A 17,235-nucleotide genomic window follows, 5' to 3' on the forward strand; every position below is an offset into this window, starting at 1 on the left:
TGTGTTAAAATTTCATAGATTTCTATTCACTTTTACTAAAGTTAGAGTGCGAAAACTAAAAGTATTCGGACGACGACGACGCCAACGTCATACCAATATATGACCAAAAATTTTTCAATTTTTGCGGTCGTATAAAAATGAAACCATGCCACATGTAGGTTGGATCTACAGAGCACGAGACCACCCCAATTCAGTGGGGGTATTGCTCAGTCTTTAGCTTTCTATGTTGTGTTTTGTTGACTGTCTTTTCATCCTTTTTTGGCATGGCATTGTCAGTTTGTTTGCATGATTTCAAATATCCCTTTAGTATCTTTCTTTGATTTTGATGGGTCAAGTGTGACCAGTGGCAAAGCTGTCCTATTCATCATATCCTCTTACCATTTATTAGTCATCTATGTTCCTCAAGTTGCCAATTAAGATTTATTGTTAATTTACTCTTGTCCTGAATATGAATGAAATATTTGCCACTGGACATTTAACAAACAAATCAACCTGCACCAACATGTCTACGGTCTTTTTATAGGGTTTCAGACTACCTATATGACCAAACTATGTACATGATAGACCCCAGCTGTGTCACCATGTTTGCACTGTGATCAAAACTGAGACAATTGTTAATCCCATTATGATTAAATTATTTGAAGATCAGATTTTAAATCGGCTATTCAGAATGATGAAGTTATAGCCTTGAAACAAAGACTCCACATTGGATATACATTCACAGTAACATAATAACTGTGTCTGAGTTCCTTATTTTAGATGATGATCAGATACAAGATTGGAGTAACAACATGTACAACTTGGACAAGGTTATAGGTGCCTCTAAACCGAGTTTAAAATGATATTTGCCATGTTGTGTCTGACCTTGAAAACAGGATTTAAACTCTTCCCTTGGTAATGACATTTTACATCCTCATGAATGAGGAATTTGTTAAACATTTTAAGTACATTTATGTTGTCATATGTGCTTTTTTTTTTATGTTTGTTTGGATGCTACATGTAGGTGCAAGTATGTATATCCCATTTAGTGAATCAAATAATTTTATTAATGATTTTGAAACCTTCTTTTTTGTCTTCTTGTCTTGAGTTTACAAATGTATGCAGGATTTGCAGGGTATAATATTTGCATGAAAACATTTATTTAGTTGAGTTGCAGGATTTGCTAGGTATAGAATTTGCATTCAAACATTTTTTTTTTTTGGTTCAGTTGTCTTGTGTTGATGCAGGGTTTGAACTTATACATTGTATCATGTATGTAAAATCATTTTTTTCGTATTTAAAAATTAAAAAGACATTAATATTAAATAAAGTCCTCTTCCCAATGAATTTATTTCACAGAGAATTCAATGATTAAGAATAAATAATATATACATCTATATACAAATCAACAAACAAAATGGCTAGTTTATGCTAAGGTGGGAAATAATTCCATGAATGATTCTTCCCATGGGTTGTCATTTAAGTCTCCAGAAATGTCACTTCCATAGGGAGAACACACATCACTGAAATCACTACCGAATTCTGAGTCCTTAAATATAGATGTCTCCTGTCCTAATTTGTCTGTTGATTCATACATATCTGTAACAGAAAGCGGTGACGCATCTTCTGATCTCTTGCGTTTACGATTTAAACTAGTGTCTTTTGTCACTGAAACTTCCTGTTTGCTTTTAACACATTGTCCATTCTGTGAAATAGAATCAAAAGAGTCCTGTTCAATCTGGTCTTGAAAATCTATTCCAATTAAATTTTCAATGTCTTTTAACAATTCCAAATTGATATCATTGAGGTCAGTTTCATTTATCATGTCTATTGCACTTAATTCGGGTTCAGTTTTAACTGATTCTTCTATTGAGATTTCAGTAGGTAATTCCTGCGTAATATGAACATTCACTTTAGTTTGCGAGTTCGTTTTGACAACAGGTTTTTCAAGTCCAGTTTCAACAGATGAGGACTCATGTTTGTAATAAACATGATCAAATTTTATGAGTTCATTGATGGATTCCAACTCTGCTGATGTGGGCCCCACCACGCCAGAGTTGGCAGTGATTTTGGGGGTATTTCCTTGGGCAGTGAGGATTGAAGAGTCACTTCCTCTACTGGCACCATCTGTGTCTGGTTTTGAGCTGATCTGCTGAACAATGCTAAGCAGAGACTGAAAAGACAAAAGAAGTTTACATTATAAATATTTTAATGGCTAAATTCTCATGATTACTGTGATGAAATGCTACTTAAATATCACACACAACTTTCTCTCGCCTTTTTTAACAGGTCGAAAATGAATTTTAAATTATAACTGCTAACACTACATGTTGAAACAATGGAAGTAATCTTACTATGAAATATAAAGATGTTAAACATGTTAAAACTGAAAGCAAGATTTCCAATTTGTAAAAATAATAGCTAAGTGTTTACACAGACTTATTAAACATGTTAAAGAGGCTTGCGTTTCCTTTTTCTTTATTTTAATTGCAACTTAAAAGTCAAGTTTGTAGTGTCAATTAATGTACATGTTTGCAAACTGCAAACCATGACTTTTTTTAAGTGTTTGATAAATTAAAACATGTGGTATAAAATAATGACAACAATTGTGATTGTTTAAGTATAAAATTTGCTTGTGAATTGTCTGTCTCTTTAGCTTTTTTTTTAAATAATTAGGTAAATTAAATGATATAAATATATTTACCTCATTGTCAGAACAGAGGTTGCGTATGGCATCATTGACTGAGACAACTTCTGAGTTTGTCCCCACGGCAGGAGGTCAAAGGATACTGCAGATCCCGAGGACTCAGACTTTCTCTCAGCCAATGAACCAGGTTGGCCCAGGCGTTCTTTAAGGTGTTGATTTTCTGTAATTAATGATGATGACTGTGTTTTGAGTTTTTTATTTTCATCTTGGAGTCGTTTGTTTTGATCCATCAATCTAGTAACTTGCTGTTCCAGAGTTCCCATCAATTCTTTTTTCCTGTCTCTAGCTGTCTGTGCTGCTACTCTGTTTTTTAGTTTTCTGAAATGAACATAACAATGAAATCAATTATGTAAGCATGTAATATAATTTCAAAAGCTAATCAAATATTGAGCATCATGCATGCTCATTGTTGTGTGCTTAATTAGCAGAGAAGTAGCTGCAAATAGTCAAATATCATAGAAGACCAGTGGCGGATCCAGAAATTTTCATAAGTGGGGGCCCACTGACTTACCTAAGAGGGGGCCCGCTCCAGTCACGCTTCAGTGATTCCCTATATAAGCAACCAAATTTTTTCCCAAAAAGGGGGGCCCGGGCCCCCCCTAAATCCGCCTCTGAAGACCTAATTAAGAGCTACATGGTTCTTCAGCTATGCAGAGAAGCAGCATAAACAAATGTACAAATTTTGTTAAGTCCCTGACCTCCCGCACTTCAGGTGAGTATGCAATGGTGAGTAACCTGAGGAACTTTTGATTTAAATGACCACTAAGTCATTAATTTTTATTCAATATATAGTATACACTGTATATTGCACATGAAAGATGATGAAAAAGTTCTGATAGATAGAAAACCCCTTTCCAAAACCACCTCATAACTTTTTAGAAGTGTCAAAATGTAAATATAACTAGATATCATTGAGATGGGAGCCATCTCTGTGGGCCCCGCTGTGAATAATGTGCATTAAAAAATTGTATCTTTACCATAGGACATGGGTTTGTCAACTGAAATCAAAGTTTTTGACCTTGACCTTTGACCTAGGAAGTTGTAAATAAATTATGACACACCCTTTGGTGTTGGTTTATAAACATGTCAAGTATAAACTTTGAAATCATAACGGTTCTCAAGATATAGAGCGGACACGATCTTCACCACAGGACACAGGGTTGTCAACTGAAACCAAAGTTTTTGACCTTGAACTTTGCCCTAGGCAGTCGTTCATAAATTATGACACACCCTCTGGTGTTGGTTCATATACATGTCACGTATAAACTTTGAAATCATAACGGTTCTCAAGATATAAAGCGGACACGCTCTTCACCACAGGACACAGGGTTGTCAACTGAAACCAAAGTTTTTGACCTTGAACTTTGCCCTAGGCAGTCGTTTATAAATTATGACACACCCTCTGGTGTTGGTTCATATACATGTCAAGTATAAACTTTGAAATCATAACGGTTCTCAAGATATAGAGCGGACACCATCTTCACCACAGGACACAGGGTTGTCAACTGAAACCAAAGTTTTTTTACCTTGACCTTTGACCTAGGAAGTTGTACATACATCATGACACGCCCTCTGGTGGTGGTTAATAAACATGTAAAGTATAAAGTATGAAATCATAATGGTTCTCTAGATATGGAGCGGACACAAAGTGTTACGGACGGACGGACGGACAGACAGACGGACGGACTGACAGACGGACGGACAGACGGACGGACAGACTGATCACTATAGGGCGACCCACCTTTGGCGGGGCCCTAATTAATTGTTCACTAAGGTATAAATGTAATCAGCCTACCTCTCCCTTCATCTTGATCAGTGACAATGTGTACTGTTTGTGACTGTACCATAACCATATGCACAGTTACTACAACCAAATTAGTGATTTGACATTAATTAAAATTAAATGAGATTGACACCTAACTGAAAGGATGCATACCTTCTCAACATTTTCTCCTCCGGGGTAAGGTTTGTCAGCCGACGCCGTTTACGTGGTCCTCCCCCATCATCACTGAAAATGTCTTCGACAGCAGAGGCGTTGACGGTCACCAATTTTGGAACATTACCACTAGATGTGGTTATAACAATGGTTCTTGTTGTATTTCCTGACATTATGTCTTTCGTAGTAACCATTTGTAAGGAATGTGTGGTCAATTAGCCGTCGAAGTCGACAAAATATTATTCTTCATTGCCTAAGTCATTATTGTTTTCTTTTCTGTCTACGTTGTAAAGCTGATGTGGTGTTTTCTCATTGGCTAGTTTCATTTTGACGTATCTAAAATTATTAGCTTTGATTGGTCGTGGACTACTTCCGGTTGATATTTTTAGAAAATGACATTGGAAAATCCCTTTTAGCTAATCACATGTTTACCAACAGGGTAACCAAAGGCTGATGCAATTTAGAGGCCCATAAGGGAAAATATGTTAATTAATTAAGAATGGCCCCTTACTTGAAAACATCCAAATCTATGAAATAAAAAAATTAGGGAGGGAGTTAAGTCAAAGTGTTTTTTCCAATATTTGTTCTTGCCCCTCAAGGACTTTTTTTAGGCATTGTGTGTGTTTTCAGGCAACTATGAATTCAGTAGTCTCTGTATGAACCTCTCGACTAAGATATTTTCAAAACAAAAGTTAAATTTAAATTAGATATATATGTAAATGAGATTAAAATGAGGATTTAGATCAATGTTTATTTTATAGGGAATAATATATGATCATGTATGATCCAGTTCAAGTGCTAACGTTAAATATAAAATTGAGAACGGTAATTATTTTATAGGGAATAATATATGATCCAGTTCAAGTGCTAACGTTAAATATAAAATTGAGAATGGAAATTATTTCAATTTTAATTGTAATAATTTACCCCTGTCCGTCCGTCTGTCCAGGTTTTGACATGGTTGTTTGTCCGGCTTTCTCCTCCTACAGTTTTTGAGGTACAACTTTTGTAGGATGCTCTTTTTTTAATACACATGCTGAAGGTTTGGCATGGTCACATGATTTTTATTTTTTACAAATATTTTGAAAATAACAGGTAGTTGGACTTAAGCTGCAAAGAGATCATGGTTTGTTCAGCTATCTCCTCCAACAGTTCTAAAGTTATAGCTTTAATAATTTCAGTGTTAGATGTTCATACACATCATGAAGGTGTGCATTGCAAAAAGTAAAATCACAAAAATTTAAAACGGAAAGTCCCTAATCAAATGGCAAAATCAAAGGATAAAACACATCAAACGAATGGACAACTGTCATATTCCTGAACAGGTATTACAGGCATTTTCAAATGTAGAAAATGATGGATTGAACCTGCTTTTATAGCGCTAATCATCACTGTTACAGTGACGGATCCAGAACTTTTCATAAGGGAGGGGGACTGACTGACTGGCATATACTGAGGGGCCGTTCTAAGCATGTTTCAGTAATTCCTTTCTAAATCAATCATTTTTTTTTCACGCAAAAGGGGGAGGGTCGGGCCACAGCCCCCTGGGTCACCTATACAACATGATTTAGGTTTCTTTTAATGATTCAGAAAATGGCAGGTGGACTTAATTATTTTGGGTACTAGCTGCATAAAGAGATCATGATTTGTCCGGCTATCTCCTCCTACAGTTTTGGACGTACAGCTATAATATTTTCCAGCCTGTTCATACACATGAAAATGTGCATGGATACAGAATTTTTATTTCGTTTGGAAATAAAATTGCCGGAGAAAGGTGGAATGTGTCAAAAAAGACAACAAACCGAACGTAGAGCAGACAACAGCCGAAGGCCACCAATGGGTCTTCCGTGCAGCGAGACTCTCCCGCACCCGGAGGAGTCTTCTGAGCTGTCCCCTAAACAAATATGTATATACTAGTTCAGTGATAATGGACGCCGGACGACATACTAAAGTCTGAATTATACACAAGAAACTAAAATTTAAAATCATACAAGACTAACAAAGGACTGAGGCTCAGTCCTGACTTAGGACAGTCGCAAAAATGCGGCATGGTTAAAAAGAGTCAGAAATTTTTGTACCGAGAAAAAAGTAAAATCACAAAAAATATACTGAAAGTCCCTATAATCAAATGGCAAAACTAAAAGTTCAAACACCTCAAACGAATGGATAACTACTGTCATATTCCTGACTTGGTACAGGCATTTTCTTATGTAGACGCGAAATGGTAAATGAAACAGAGCGTGCATGAATATTCCTAGTGACATATGCGTCTATGTGAATGCTGCTTCATAATAGTATATATTGTTCTATCTGTTGTTTTGTCACATTGTATATACTTGTTTATGTATTGCTATAGCATATTATTTATGCTTTCACAAATAACATATTCATTCATTCATTCATTCGTTCGTTCGTTCGTTCGTTCGTTCGTTCGTTCGTTCGTTCGTTCGTTCGTTCGTTCGTTCGTTCGTTCGTTCGTTCGTTCGTTCGTTCGTTCGTTCGTTCGTTCGTTCGTTCGTTCGTTCGTTCGTTCGTTCGTTCGTTCGTTCGTTCGTTCGTTCGTTCGTTCGTTCGTTCGTTCGTTCGTTCGTTCGTTCGTTCGTTCGTTCGTTCGTTCATTCATTCATTCATTCATTCAAAAAAAAAAATGATGCTGTTGATCAAATTATGTTTTTTCTTTTAAATTTACACAATGAGGTATAGGGAAAATCTGGATTCAGAATATTCCAAATTTTGAAAGGTAAATCTGAGACAACTGTAACAGTAGTCTCAGGGTAAAATAAGCATACTCCATCTTTTTGTTAATCTTTGAAGTTAAAACGCGCGTCTGGCGTATATATACAATTTTAAGCCTGGTATCTATGATTCCTAAGAAAGCCTAAACTATAATATTTTTATGATGGTTTTATTCCAAAAAAGAAAAAAGGGATTTTTTTATATACAAAAAGGGGCATCTTTCTAATGCCCCCTATGCGCCCCATCCGACTTTTCACGTTATCGTTGATATCCGGAAATTTTATCCCGTGTCCGATAATCAGTTTCAATTTTAGTATATTTTTTTTTAAGAAAATAAACAATAGATTTTTAGATAATTACATTTTTTTCAATTTGTGATAAAATCTTACGACTTTTGAAGAAAGATTAAAAAAGAAATGTCCTTTGATTTAAATCTCGACATAGCGGGAAGCATCTACAAAGGCATCAAATTGTAAACAAAGTGGGTGTCATTGACCCTGCGAATGCGAGCAAACAAAAGTCAGCGTGCAGAATCAATGAGGACAAGGATTTGATAGTAGGACATTGCTTATCAATTGCAAAGCTTTTGTTCTCGGAAGTGGTCAGATGTATGAAGACTATACTTAAGACTATAAGTAATACAGAACCAAGATGAAGGTAATATTATACGTCTCTAATATAATCTTCACTCGTTTTAAAGACAAAGAATGACACTTAAATAAGGGGGCGGATCATTTCTGTTTTCAAGAGTGTAGACATTAAAACAAAGAGATTACACTTGTAAGTCTAAAATCATATAATTATTTGATTATCTGACAACTTTCAATGATACAGAAACTCCCTTTCTTTCAACTTATTTAAGGATATATAAAATTTTGATGTTGAGCAATGACAGCATGTTCAGTCACATAAAACACAGTGCCATTGTCATGATGCAACATGATTGTGTATTGTTGATGAGTATTTTCCTTAATTAAGTCTGTTCGCCCAGGAACATATATATTAGATATACTGTTATAGGGATGGCAACGAGTACTCGAGTACTCGATCAGAAGGCTGAGTACTCGAGTACAGTTTTAGTACTCGGATACTCGTTTGCCTGGAATACATCTTGAGATATTTCTCTTCACATTTCCACTCACTTTAGATCTGTTGAAATATCCCCTTTGTTATACTCAATAAAATCAATTAACAACATAAATATGTTAATCATGGGGATACTATTTGATATTTAGTAGTGCCAGCAACATCCTTTCCTTTCGAGGGAATTTTTTTCATGTGCACTACTTGTATCAAATAAGTCAAACAGTCTTTCATCTGAAATTGTTGACCTTATTATATTTCTAATCCAGAACAAAATCTAAGTGACCTGCGGTGAACCCTACACAACTGATTAGAGACATTTTTAACGGTGTTTGTACACGGATCAACACTCTCATGGATAAATTATTAACTCATCACAAGCTGTAAAAACTTACCTTTGTTTGTTAATCAAGACTTCCATATAAACGTGATTGGTATGAGATGTACTTTGAATTAATTAAATTACTCTATATTTGAAACTTAACTATAATTGCTTAATTTACAATTTAAAGATGGGCGAAAGCAACAAGAGTGACATTCAAAACCAAAAGTCGAAAATAAACTGAAAACGTCATTGCTAAAAAACCCAGAAAATCAGACAAACGATAGTGTAAAAGAACACAGAAAAAGACTGAGCAACACGAAAAAGCAAAAGTAATTTTAAAGTCCAATATTGTTGACAAATTAAGTTGTACTATAAAAAATACCAACTCCTCAGGAACAGAATATACTTATATTGTCTATTTTGTCGGACTTAATATGCAAATATTTTGGATTTAATAGGAATTTGGTTCTAGAACACATACACAAACAATAATTGCTATTATGATAGGTTATTTATAGAAACAGCGGTCGGTAATTCATTGTTTAATTGACACAAAAAAAGAGAACCAAGCTATGTTTGTTGTACGTTTGTCTTTCATTGATATGATTATGAAAGGTTATTACAAAAACACTGCATCCAACCTAAAATATAAACTTTTCAATAGACGTTTAAGATGCTTCCGAGTACTCATGAGATATCATGACCGAGTATCCGAGTATTAAATTTCAGAACTTTTGACATCCCTATTAATTAGACATAAAAATATACATGTATAGGGGAAGGGTTGAGATCTCATAAACATGTTTAACCCCACCACATTTTTGCGCCTGTCCCAAGTCGGGAGCCTCTGGCCTTTGTTAGTCTTGTATTAATTTTAATTTTAGTTTCTTGTGTACAATTTGGAGATACAGGTAAGTATATATGGCATTCATTATCACTGAACTAGTATATATATTTGAATGTCTCGCTGCATTGAAGACCTGTTGGCGACCTTCTGCTGTTGTTTTCTCTATGGTCAGGTTGTTGTCTCTTTGACACATTCCCCATTTCCATTCTCAATTTTTATGTATTTATAGAATGGGTATTTACTATGAAGTGTTTAATATATCTAATTGCATGCTAATATTTATTTGATAAATATTAAATAAAAAAGTATACATAATTGACTAGGTTTGTCAGCTTTCCTAATATACCAACGGTCCAGGTTCTCTCAGGCCAATTCAGCTTACTCATGTTCCTCAACCATAACAGAACATGGCAACTACGAAATAGCCAACAAAGCTGAAAGTGGTGTCAAATAGCATGAAATCAATAATCAAAGTCCTAACACCACAACTTAAATTGTCAGTACTTGTTGACTACTATACATAAATAAATTTTTAGTGATGTTTTGTTTCCTGTCATTAAAAACATTGATACTGAATAAAGTATTACATGTAGATACTAGATTCTTAAACAGTTTTATATATATACATGATACATGTATATGTTGATTTTGATTTTTTTCTTGGATTTCAGTGTTACAAGTAACTACATTGTATATAATGTATATCCCATCAGCCCAGGGCTTATAAAGTTCATCAAACTTTAGATAATGATTATTCTACTCATACTCCAAAAATCAACCAATAAATTACCAGATTTTGTGTGATATGCTAAAATGTTGTACTCCGAACACTTAGCATGCTTAGGTATATTTTTATGTCAGAAAGGACAGGCATCACTTATTATATATAGATGTTAATAAAAAGGATTCTTGGAGATGTGGCCATGGTCTGGGATATACCTCAATTAGACATCAATTCAAGTTGAACATAGACCAGTTAATTAAAACAAATTAGAGATAGTATTGGATATTGGCCAACACATTTATAGAGTTTTAAAATATTTTGATGATGTTCAATTTTATACATTTTGTATATCAAAACTTTCAATTACACATTTATATGCAATTATGCATACTGTGTTCTAATATGTATGAAGTGTACATGTACATGTATGAAGATTTTACTAAAAGTTTTTATTTACTTTACAGATTCAAATGGATGGATTTCACAAAATTTATGAAGACCTTGAAAAAGTTATCGACAAAGAAGATACAAACAGTTCCATTACGTCAGACTCTGATGACGCAAAAACTGACCTGAAAACATGTCGTGAGAAAGTTGAATATGTTCTCAACACAAGTAAATTCCAGATTGTTATCGTGTGTTTAGTAGTTTTAGACTGTCTCTTTGTAATAGCAGAACTTTTGATCGACATGGAAATAATCACTCTGCCGAACCACCATGCAAATGTTGCACCAATGGTTTTCCACTACTGCAGTTTAGCTGTCTTGTCCTTATTCATAATTGAAATTATAATACGCATTTGCGCATTAAGACTCAAGTTTTTCAAACACAAATTGGAAATGTTTGATGCCATTATTGTGATTGTCTCATTTGTCCTTGACATTGTATTTAGAAAAAACGAGGGTCCAGAAAGTGGACTAGGATTGTTGGTTGTTCTCAGGTTATGGAGAGTCACAAGGATACTGAATGGTAATTTACTGGAATTTTATTTTGCATGTGGTACTTAATTTTGGAATAGTTATTTAGATACAGAGCTATGATCAAACCACAATAATAAAAAGGAAACATTTGAATGTTCACACAACAGTGCACACTTTAAAGAACTGAATGAAAATAAATGATTACTACAACCAATAAAATTGACAAGATGATTTTGTTAGAAACAAAAGAATAAGAAACAGTAATATACATTGAATTATTCTGGAGTAACCATATAAATATAGGTCCTTAAAATAGGTAAACAAATCCTGATCAGAAGTGAATTTAAAATATTCATTTAAATTATAATATCATTATTTGTAAGTAGCATTTATTGAAACTTATTCTTTGATAAATGCACACAAAGTTAAATTTCTTAAATTAACAATAGCATGAATAGTGTGTTTTATTTTTTACATGACATTAAGCAGCCACCTTTAAATGCATAAACAATGATGGCTCATGCAATTAGATATTTTTGAACTGAATAATGTATGTATTCTTTCCTTGTAGGCATTGTCCTTACAGTAAAGAAACAAGCAGAAAAGAAATTACAGAGAGAAAGACGATTACGGCAGGCATGTGAACAAGAACTGACGAAATATCGTGAATATTGCACTGCGCAAGAACAGGAAATAGAATTGTTGCGAGGTTTACTTCGGAAACATGGGATAGAAGATATAACAAGAATAGACAGACAGCCGATTGTTGTACGCACCATTGATGTTGTTGCTGAAGTAAACCACCTTGCATCGGAAAAGACTTCTAGTACCGATTCTGGTAGTGAAAGAAATTCTAGTCCACCAGCGAGCAGCTGAATTGTTATAACTTGTATTTTATTTTCTTGAAATGTAAAAAAAATAGTGCTTTAGTAAACAGATACACATATGTCATGTTTGTACAAAGTATAACATCTTGCCATAATTGCATAGCAGTAGAAGTATCATTTTTATACACACAAAAAATGTATTTAAGATAATTATGTATATTAAGATCTACAATGTGTCATTGTTAGTTCATATGCAGTTAAATCTGGTTTAACCAAACTATATTTAAACTGGAAGCCTGTTTTACCTGTAAAACACATTGGCATACAATATTTAATTTCAATTTATTCTGTAACAGTAATGAATTGCTTATTAAGGAGAGTATCCAACACCTTGACTATATGTAATTTAAAGGTTGACGTGAAATATATACAAGAAAGGGTTACTTACTCTATAAAAAGTTTGTCTCGATCTGTAATTTTTGCCTTAATGAAGTAGAGTTATAGAATTTCTCATTGCATTGCAGACCTGTTGGTGACCTTCTGCTGTTGTCTGCTCTATGGTTGGGTTGTTGTCTCTTTGGCACATTCCCCATTTCCATTCTCAATTTTATTTAGAGAACGAGAGACTTTGACATAATGTTAGTTGTGGCAATGATTTCCACAATATATAAGTTTATTGTCAAAAAAGTTTGCAAGGAACATTTTGGGGTGAGTTACATGGAGAAGGTTAGCCCAAAGGCGAAGTATATCTATATACTTCCCAGAATTCAACCCTGCAAAAATAGCAGTGGCAGATCAAGGGGGGGGGGGGGGGTGGGGGTTCTGGGGGTTGGAACCCCCCTTTTTTTTGGACGATTAATGCATTTAAATAGGGACATGTGGTTGGAACCTCCCTCTTTATCCTGGTTTGGGACCCCTCCTTTTAAAATGGCTGGCTCCGCCCCTGAATAGAGAAGTATTAAAAAAATCATTTGAATCTCATACAGTTCCATTAAAATTAATTATTCTTTATGTTTTAGATTTAGAAATGACAAAGTGCCATATTTTTTTTACATGTTTGTAAGGCATTCCTGAGCTTGTAGCTATAGCCACTTACGATCATGGACATGTATGTTATAATTTTTCTCATGAAGGTTGTTTATCTCCAATCAAGGTTGAAAAGACAGAAGTCTACTTTCAAAAACAAATTTAAGAAATTAAAAATAGGTTAATATATTCTGATGAAAATGTCTTAAAAAGGGAAACTATAAAAATAAAATCATAAAATATTTAAAGACTGAATCTCATGTTGAAACAAAAAACATTTGTTAAACAAATTTCAACTGGCACAGCTAGTTGAAAAAAGAAGAAAGGATATTGAAGGATTATTGAACATTTTTGTCATTGTAGATAAAACCCTTACCATAAACATGGTATTATATATTTGAATATAGTCACATTTATTTTTAATGGTCAACTTAAGCTTTGATATACCCACCTTTATATACGTTAAATTTTTTTTTATCTGATTTACTTTCTATAATTACTCTCGTTTAAAAATACCATTGAAATTTCATTAATTGAATGTACGGTACTTCAGAAATAATAACTGACTTTAAGTTCATTTAAAATGCAGTTTTAAATTTGGTTTCTGATTTACATTAATAGATTTACTGTTGTGTCATATTTATAAGAACTTATTATCAATGCAAGTTTGTTCTAGTCAATTCTGACATGAAATAAAAAATGTAATTTATGTTATGATAACTTTAAATGTTTTTGTATGTGTCAATTTCAGTAGCATAATTTAGATTTTACATGCTAAAGAGCTGTTCAAGAATTTTAAATTGTACATGTTATTTTGAATAAGCTATATATATTATTTTGATATTTTTAAAATGATTTGTATCTTTCTAAGCATGAGCCATATTTAATTATGATTTTCATTAACAGTATGCCAAATGAAATAATGTGCTTGTGTTCTTGGTAGAAAGTGGAGATAATAATTAAATTTTGATTTATAGTATTATACACACTGGTATATTAAAAAAAGGCTGTTTTCGTATTCTTTGTCAAAAATTTATTGTAAGGGAGACATAAGTAAGAAAAAGTGCTAACCCAAGTCATAAGAGATTTTTTTTATATTATCGAAAGGTATGTATCAACTGACTTAATAATTGCTTGCTTAACCTCCAGTTGAAAATATTTCATGCATATTTAAGACAAGCAGCTAACTTGAAATAAAATGAAAATTAAATTTGTTATTTGATATCATAATGGGTGTTTTGATCAGAAATTATAGTTAGGTTGCATTTGAAATTTTCTTTAAAAATTTAGAAGTGTGGATTCTGTTTTGAAAAAGAGTAGCAGTGAGCCTTATTTATTCCTAAGTCAACTTTTTGTGTCTGAACATTTATTATATTTACTATATTAATACCATTTTCTTTATTTTAATAAAGCATAATTTGATTTTTATGCCCCACCTACGTTAGATTCTACCTTTACCTACACGCTCAATGCATTCTGCTTTAATATGGACACATTCTTGTTACTTCTGGGTTACTCTCAACTGCTTCCTCTCCTGTGAGAGAATTTTCTTGATAGATTAATACAGTGAATTTCTTGTAAGTGGCTCATGTTTAAAAATGCATTATATATCATTAGTGCTTACGTGTAACGATCTGCATAGTGTTGCTTTATAAACCAGATCTGTATTTATTGATACTGTTTACATATGAAATATTGTTTTGAGTTCCTTTGATGGAATGTATTATTTACTGGTTACACATTTTGGTTTTGAAAAATTCAAAACTGTACTTGCATATAGGGCAATTTGTCCATTGGAGTTGAGTCAATCAAAAAACCATTAATAGTTGTTGTTTTTAAAATACTCTTTATTCTAAAAGCACCTTTGTCCCTTCAGATTTCAGCAGTGATAACTTGTATCTTGCTAATAAATGAATATCTTATTCCTTTACACTTTTCTTTATTCACTTTAAAAAAAAAAAAAAAAAAATTTCTCTTACTGGCGGTCTAATAAAAGATATATTTATATAAGTCTGATGCATTGTTATTTGTAATTTTTCGTCTTTACAATTTTTATAGATATTAATACAATGTACCAACAGAAGGAGATATGTATAATGTTTTTGAAGTCAAACATCAGACTTTAATGGTTGAAGGTAGGATATGCCTGGTGATAATACGTCATGGTTCTACTTAAATATATAATCCATATCTAATACATTATATATTCTTACTTGAATTGTACAAATTAATGAATTATATGTACAAAATAAAATATAAATTGTTTTGTTAGTTTATTTATACATTTTATCTTCATATAATTTAATTTTGGAGGTAACCCGTCTTATGATTGAATGACGTTATTTTGTTATCAGCCCGTAGACATAATTTAGTCATGTGACCGTGACGTTGTCAACGTTTTTACATGGTTTTCTACGGTTTAAAATGGAATTTAGAATTAAATTATAAGAAATGACTGTAATATTTTTTCTGTCTATTCGAGGTAACATAAAAAATGTGGTGCACACTGTTAAAAAACCCACTACGCGCGTTATTCAGTGTGCACCAAATTTTTTATGTTATTTCTTCATAGACAGAATAAATATTACAGTCATTCCTAAATGAAATGCAAAGGTTTACTAGAGTGCCAACCTTGAACGATGTGGGAATCATTTTTAGCTCACCTGGCCCAAAAGGGGAGCTTTTCTCATCACTTGGCTTCCATTGTCGTCTGTCATCGTTCGTCACTCTTCATAGGAGTGATTACTCTTAAATGTGAATTTTTTTCACCCTCTTTTGTCTTTTGAGCAAAAACTGAAGAAGATAGAGAGAAACCAAACAGACTACAAGATCAGTAATACAAGATAAAGAAAAATAAAGATTTTTGGCATGAAGTATATTCTTGTCTACAATGTTGAAGAGTGTCCTTTGTTTGATATGCACATAGACCCAGTTGAGCCTTTAGTTACTGCCTGTCTTTGATCAATTGCTTTTGTTTCTTTATGGTAAAGCTCATCAGATGGAATTGGAATTAATCAACAGAATGGTTTCTTTTTAATTTAGTATTCATCATAAAACTCAAATAAACCATTGGTAGTCATATGATATTATGGTGTTCCCATATCATCTTATTTACAAAAAGAAATATTTGACTTCATTGAGTTGATAAATATTATCAGTGTGATGTGGTAAAATCTATATTTCTCTAAATCTTATATGCAGATCATTTCTATTTTCCTGACTTGTTGATTATTTTTTATTATCAACTTGTGAGTTCGATCTTAGTTGTTCCTTGGCCAAAATATACTTACAATTATATCGGTTATAATATCATATATTCCTGCTGTCCTCTGTATATTCTAATATCATATGACGTCATGTAAAAAGGCAACCATGTCTGATGACTTCACTTATAAAGAACACATCTTTTTGAAGATCTGTGACTAATGAATGTATGATCCAAGCCTCACGTTTTAAAGGAGTAGGTCCGGTAAGGACCGATTTTGGCCTCAAATTTCAGGTTCATCTGACGAAAGATTTTAACCACTTTTTAAACACTTAAGTGTCTATTTTATTTGAATTAATTAGTTTATGTGAAAGATTTTAACAGATTTAGTCATTAAAAACGATCCGATTTAAGCTCAAATATGAAAAATCTACCTAATATGCCGAAAAATGTCACTTTTCAGATGGATTTTGGTAAAAATGAAAGTGACCGCATCTGTGTTCATCCTCAACCTTTATATATGTTATGTATTATCATAAAATACAACTTACATTTCAATATTAAGGATGAACACGAATGCGGCCACTTTCCTTTTACACAAAAACCGTCTAAAATTTAACTAAAATGCTAGAATTATGAGGATTTCAGTAATTTAGCATGACTTAATGGTGCTAGTACCGGATATATGTGCATGGTATTGTCAAAAACAGCCCATATTTATGTAGCAGAAGCATTCTACTGTCAAATAAATAACTAAAGGTTTACATTTTAACAATTTTGTATAACTGCTATATTTTGGGGCCAAAAAGGGGTCTTACTGAACCTACTCCTTTGAATACTTAACTGTCTCAAGTGGAGCTACAAATGTATATCTTATCACACTCGATGCAACAATAGAATCTATGTCTTTGAATTCCTTT

General features: G+C 33.1%; 1 protein-coding gene and 1 pseudogene across 2 annotated transcripts; one reads left to right on the forward strand and one right to left on the reverse strand.

Annotated features, from left to right (window-relative positions):
• Positions 1–1,307: 1,307 nt before the first annotated feature.
• LOC143075553 (uncharacterized) lies at positions 1,308–4,936 on the reverse strand (annotated as a pseudogene).
• Positions 4,937–7,680: 2,744 nt separating this feature from the next.
• LOC143075554 (voltage-gated hydrogen channel 1-like) lies at positions 7,681–15,375 on the forward strand. Of its 2 annotated transcripts, none has more exons than XM_076251023.1 (3): positions 7,681–8,015; positions 10,802–10,952; positions 11,829–15,375. In XM_076251023.1, exons 1-3 carry the CDS (start codon positions 8,010–8,012, stop codon positions 12,131–12,133), a joined length of 462 nt encoding a protein of 153 aa, XP_076107138.1. In that variant the 5' UTR covers positions 7,681–8,009; the 3' UTR covers positions 12,134–15,375. The 2 variants fall into 2 exon arrangements, with proteins under 2 accessions (XP_076107138.1, XP_076107137.1); XM_076251022.1 differs by having other exon boundaries at positions 7,686–8,015; positions 10,802–11,306.
• The last annotated feature ends 1,860 nt before the right edge of the window (positions 15,376–17,235 follow it).

The sequence above is a fragment of the Mytilus galloprovincialis genome, chromosome 5 (genome assembly GCF_965363235.1).
Source record: "Mytilus galloprovincialis chromosome 5, xbMytGall1.hap1.1, whole genome shotgun sequence".
NCBI lineage: Eukaryota > Metazoa > Mollusca > Bivalvia > Mytilida > Mytilidae > Mytilus > Mytilus galloprovincialis.

Coding starts and splice junctions, on each gene's coding strand:
- LOC143075554 (XM_076251022.1), top strand. Junction 11,307..11,828: donor AGTCACAAGGATACTGAATG/GTAATTTACTGG, acceptor CTTTCCTTGTAG/GCATTGTCCTTACAGTAAAG.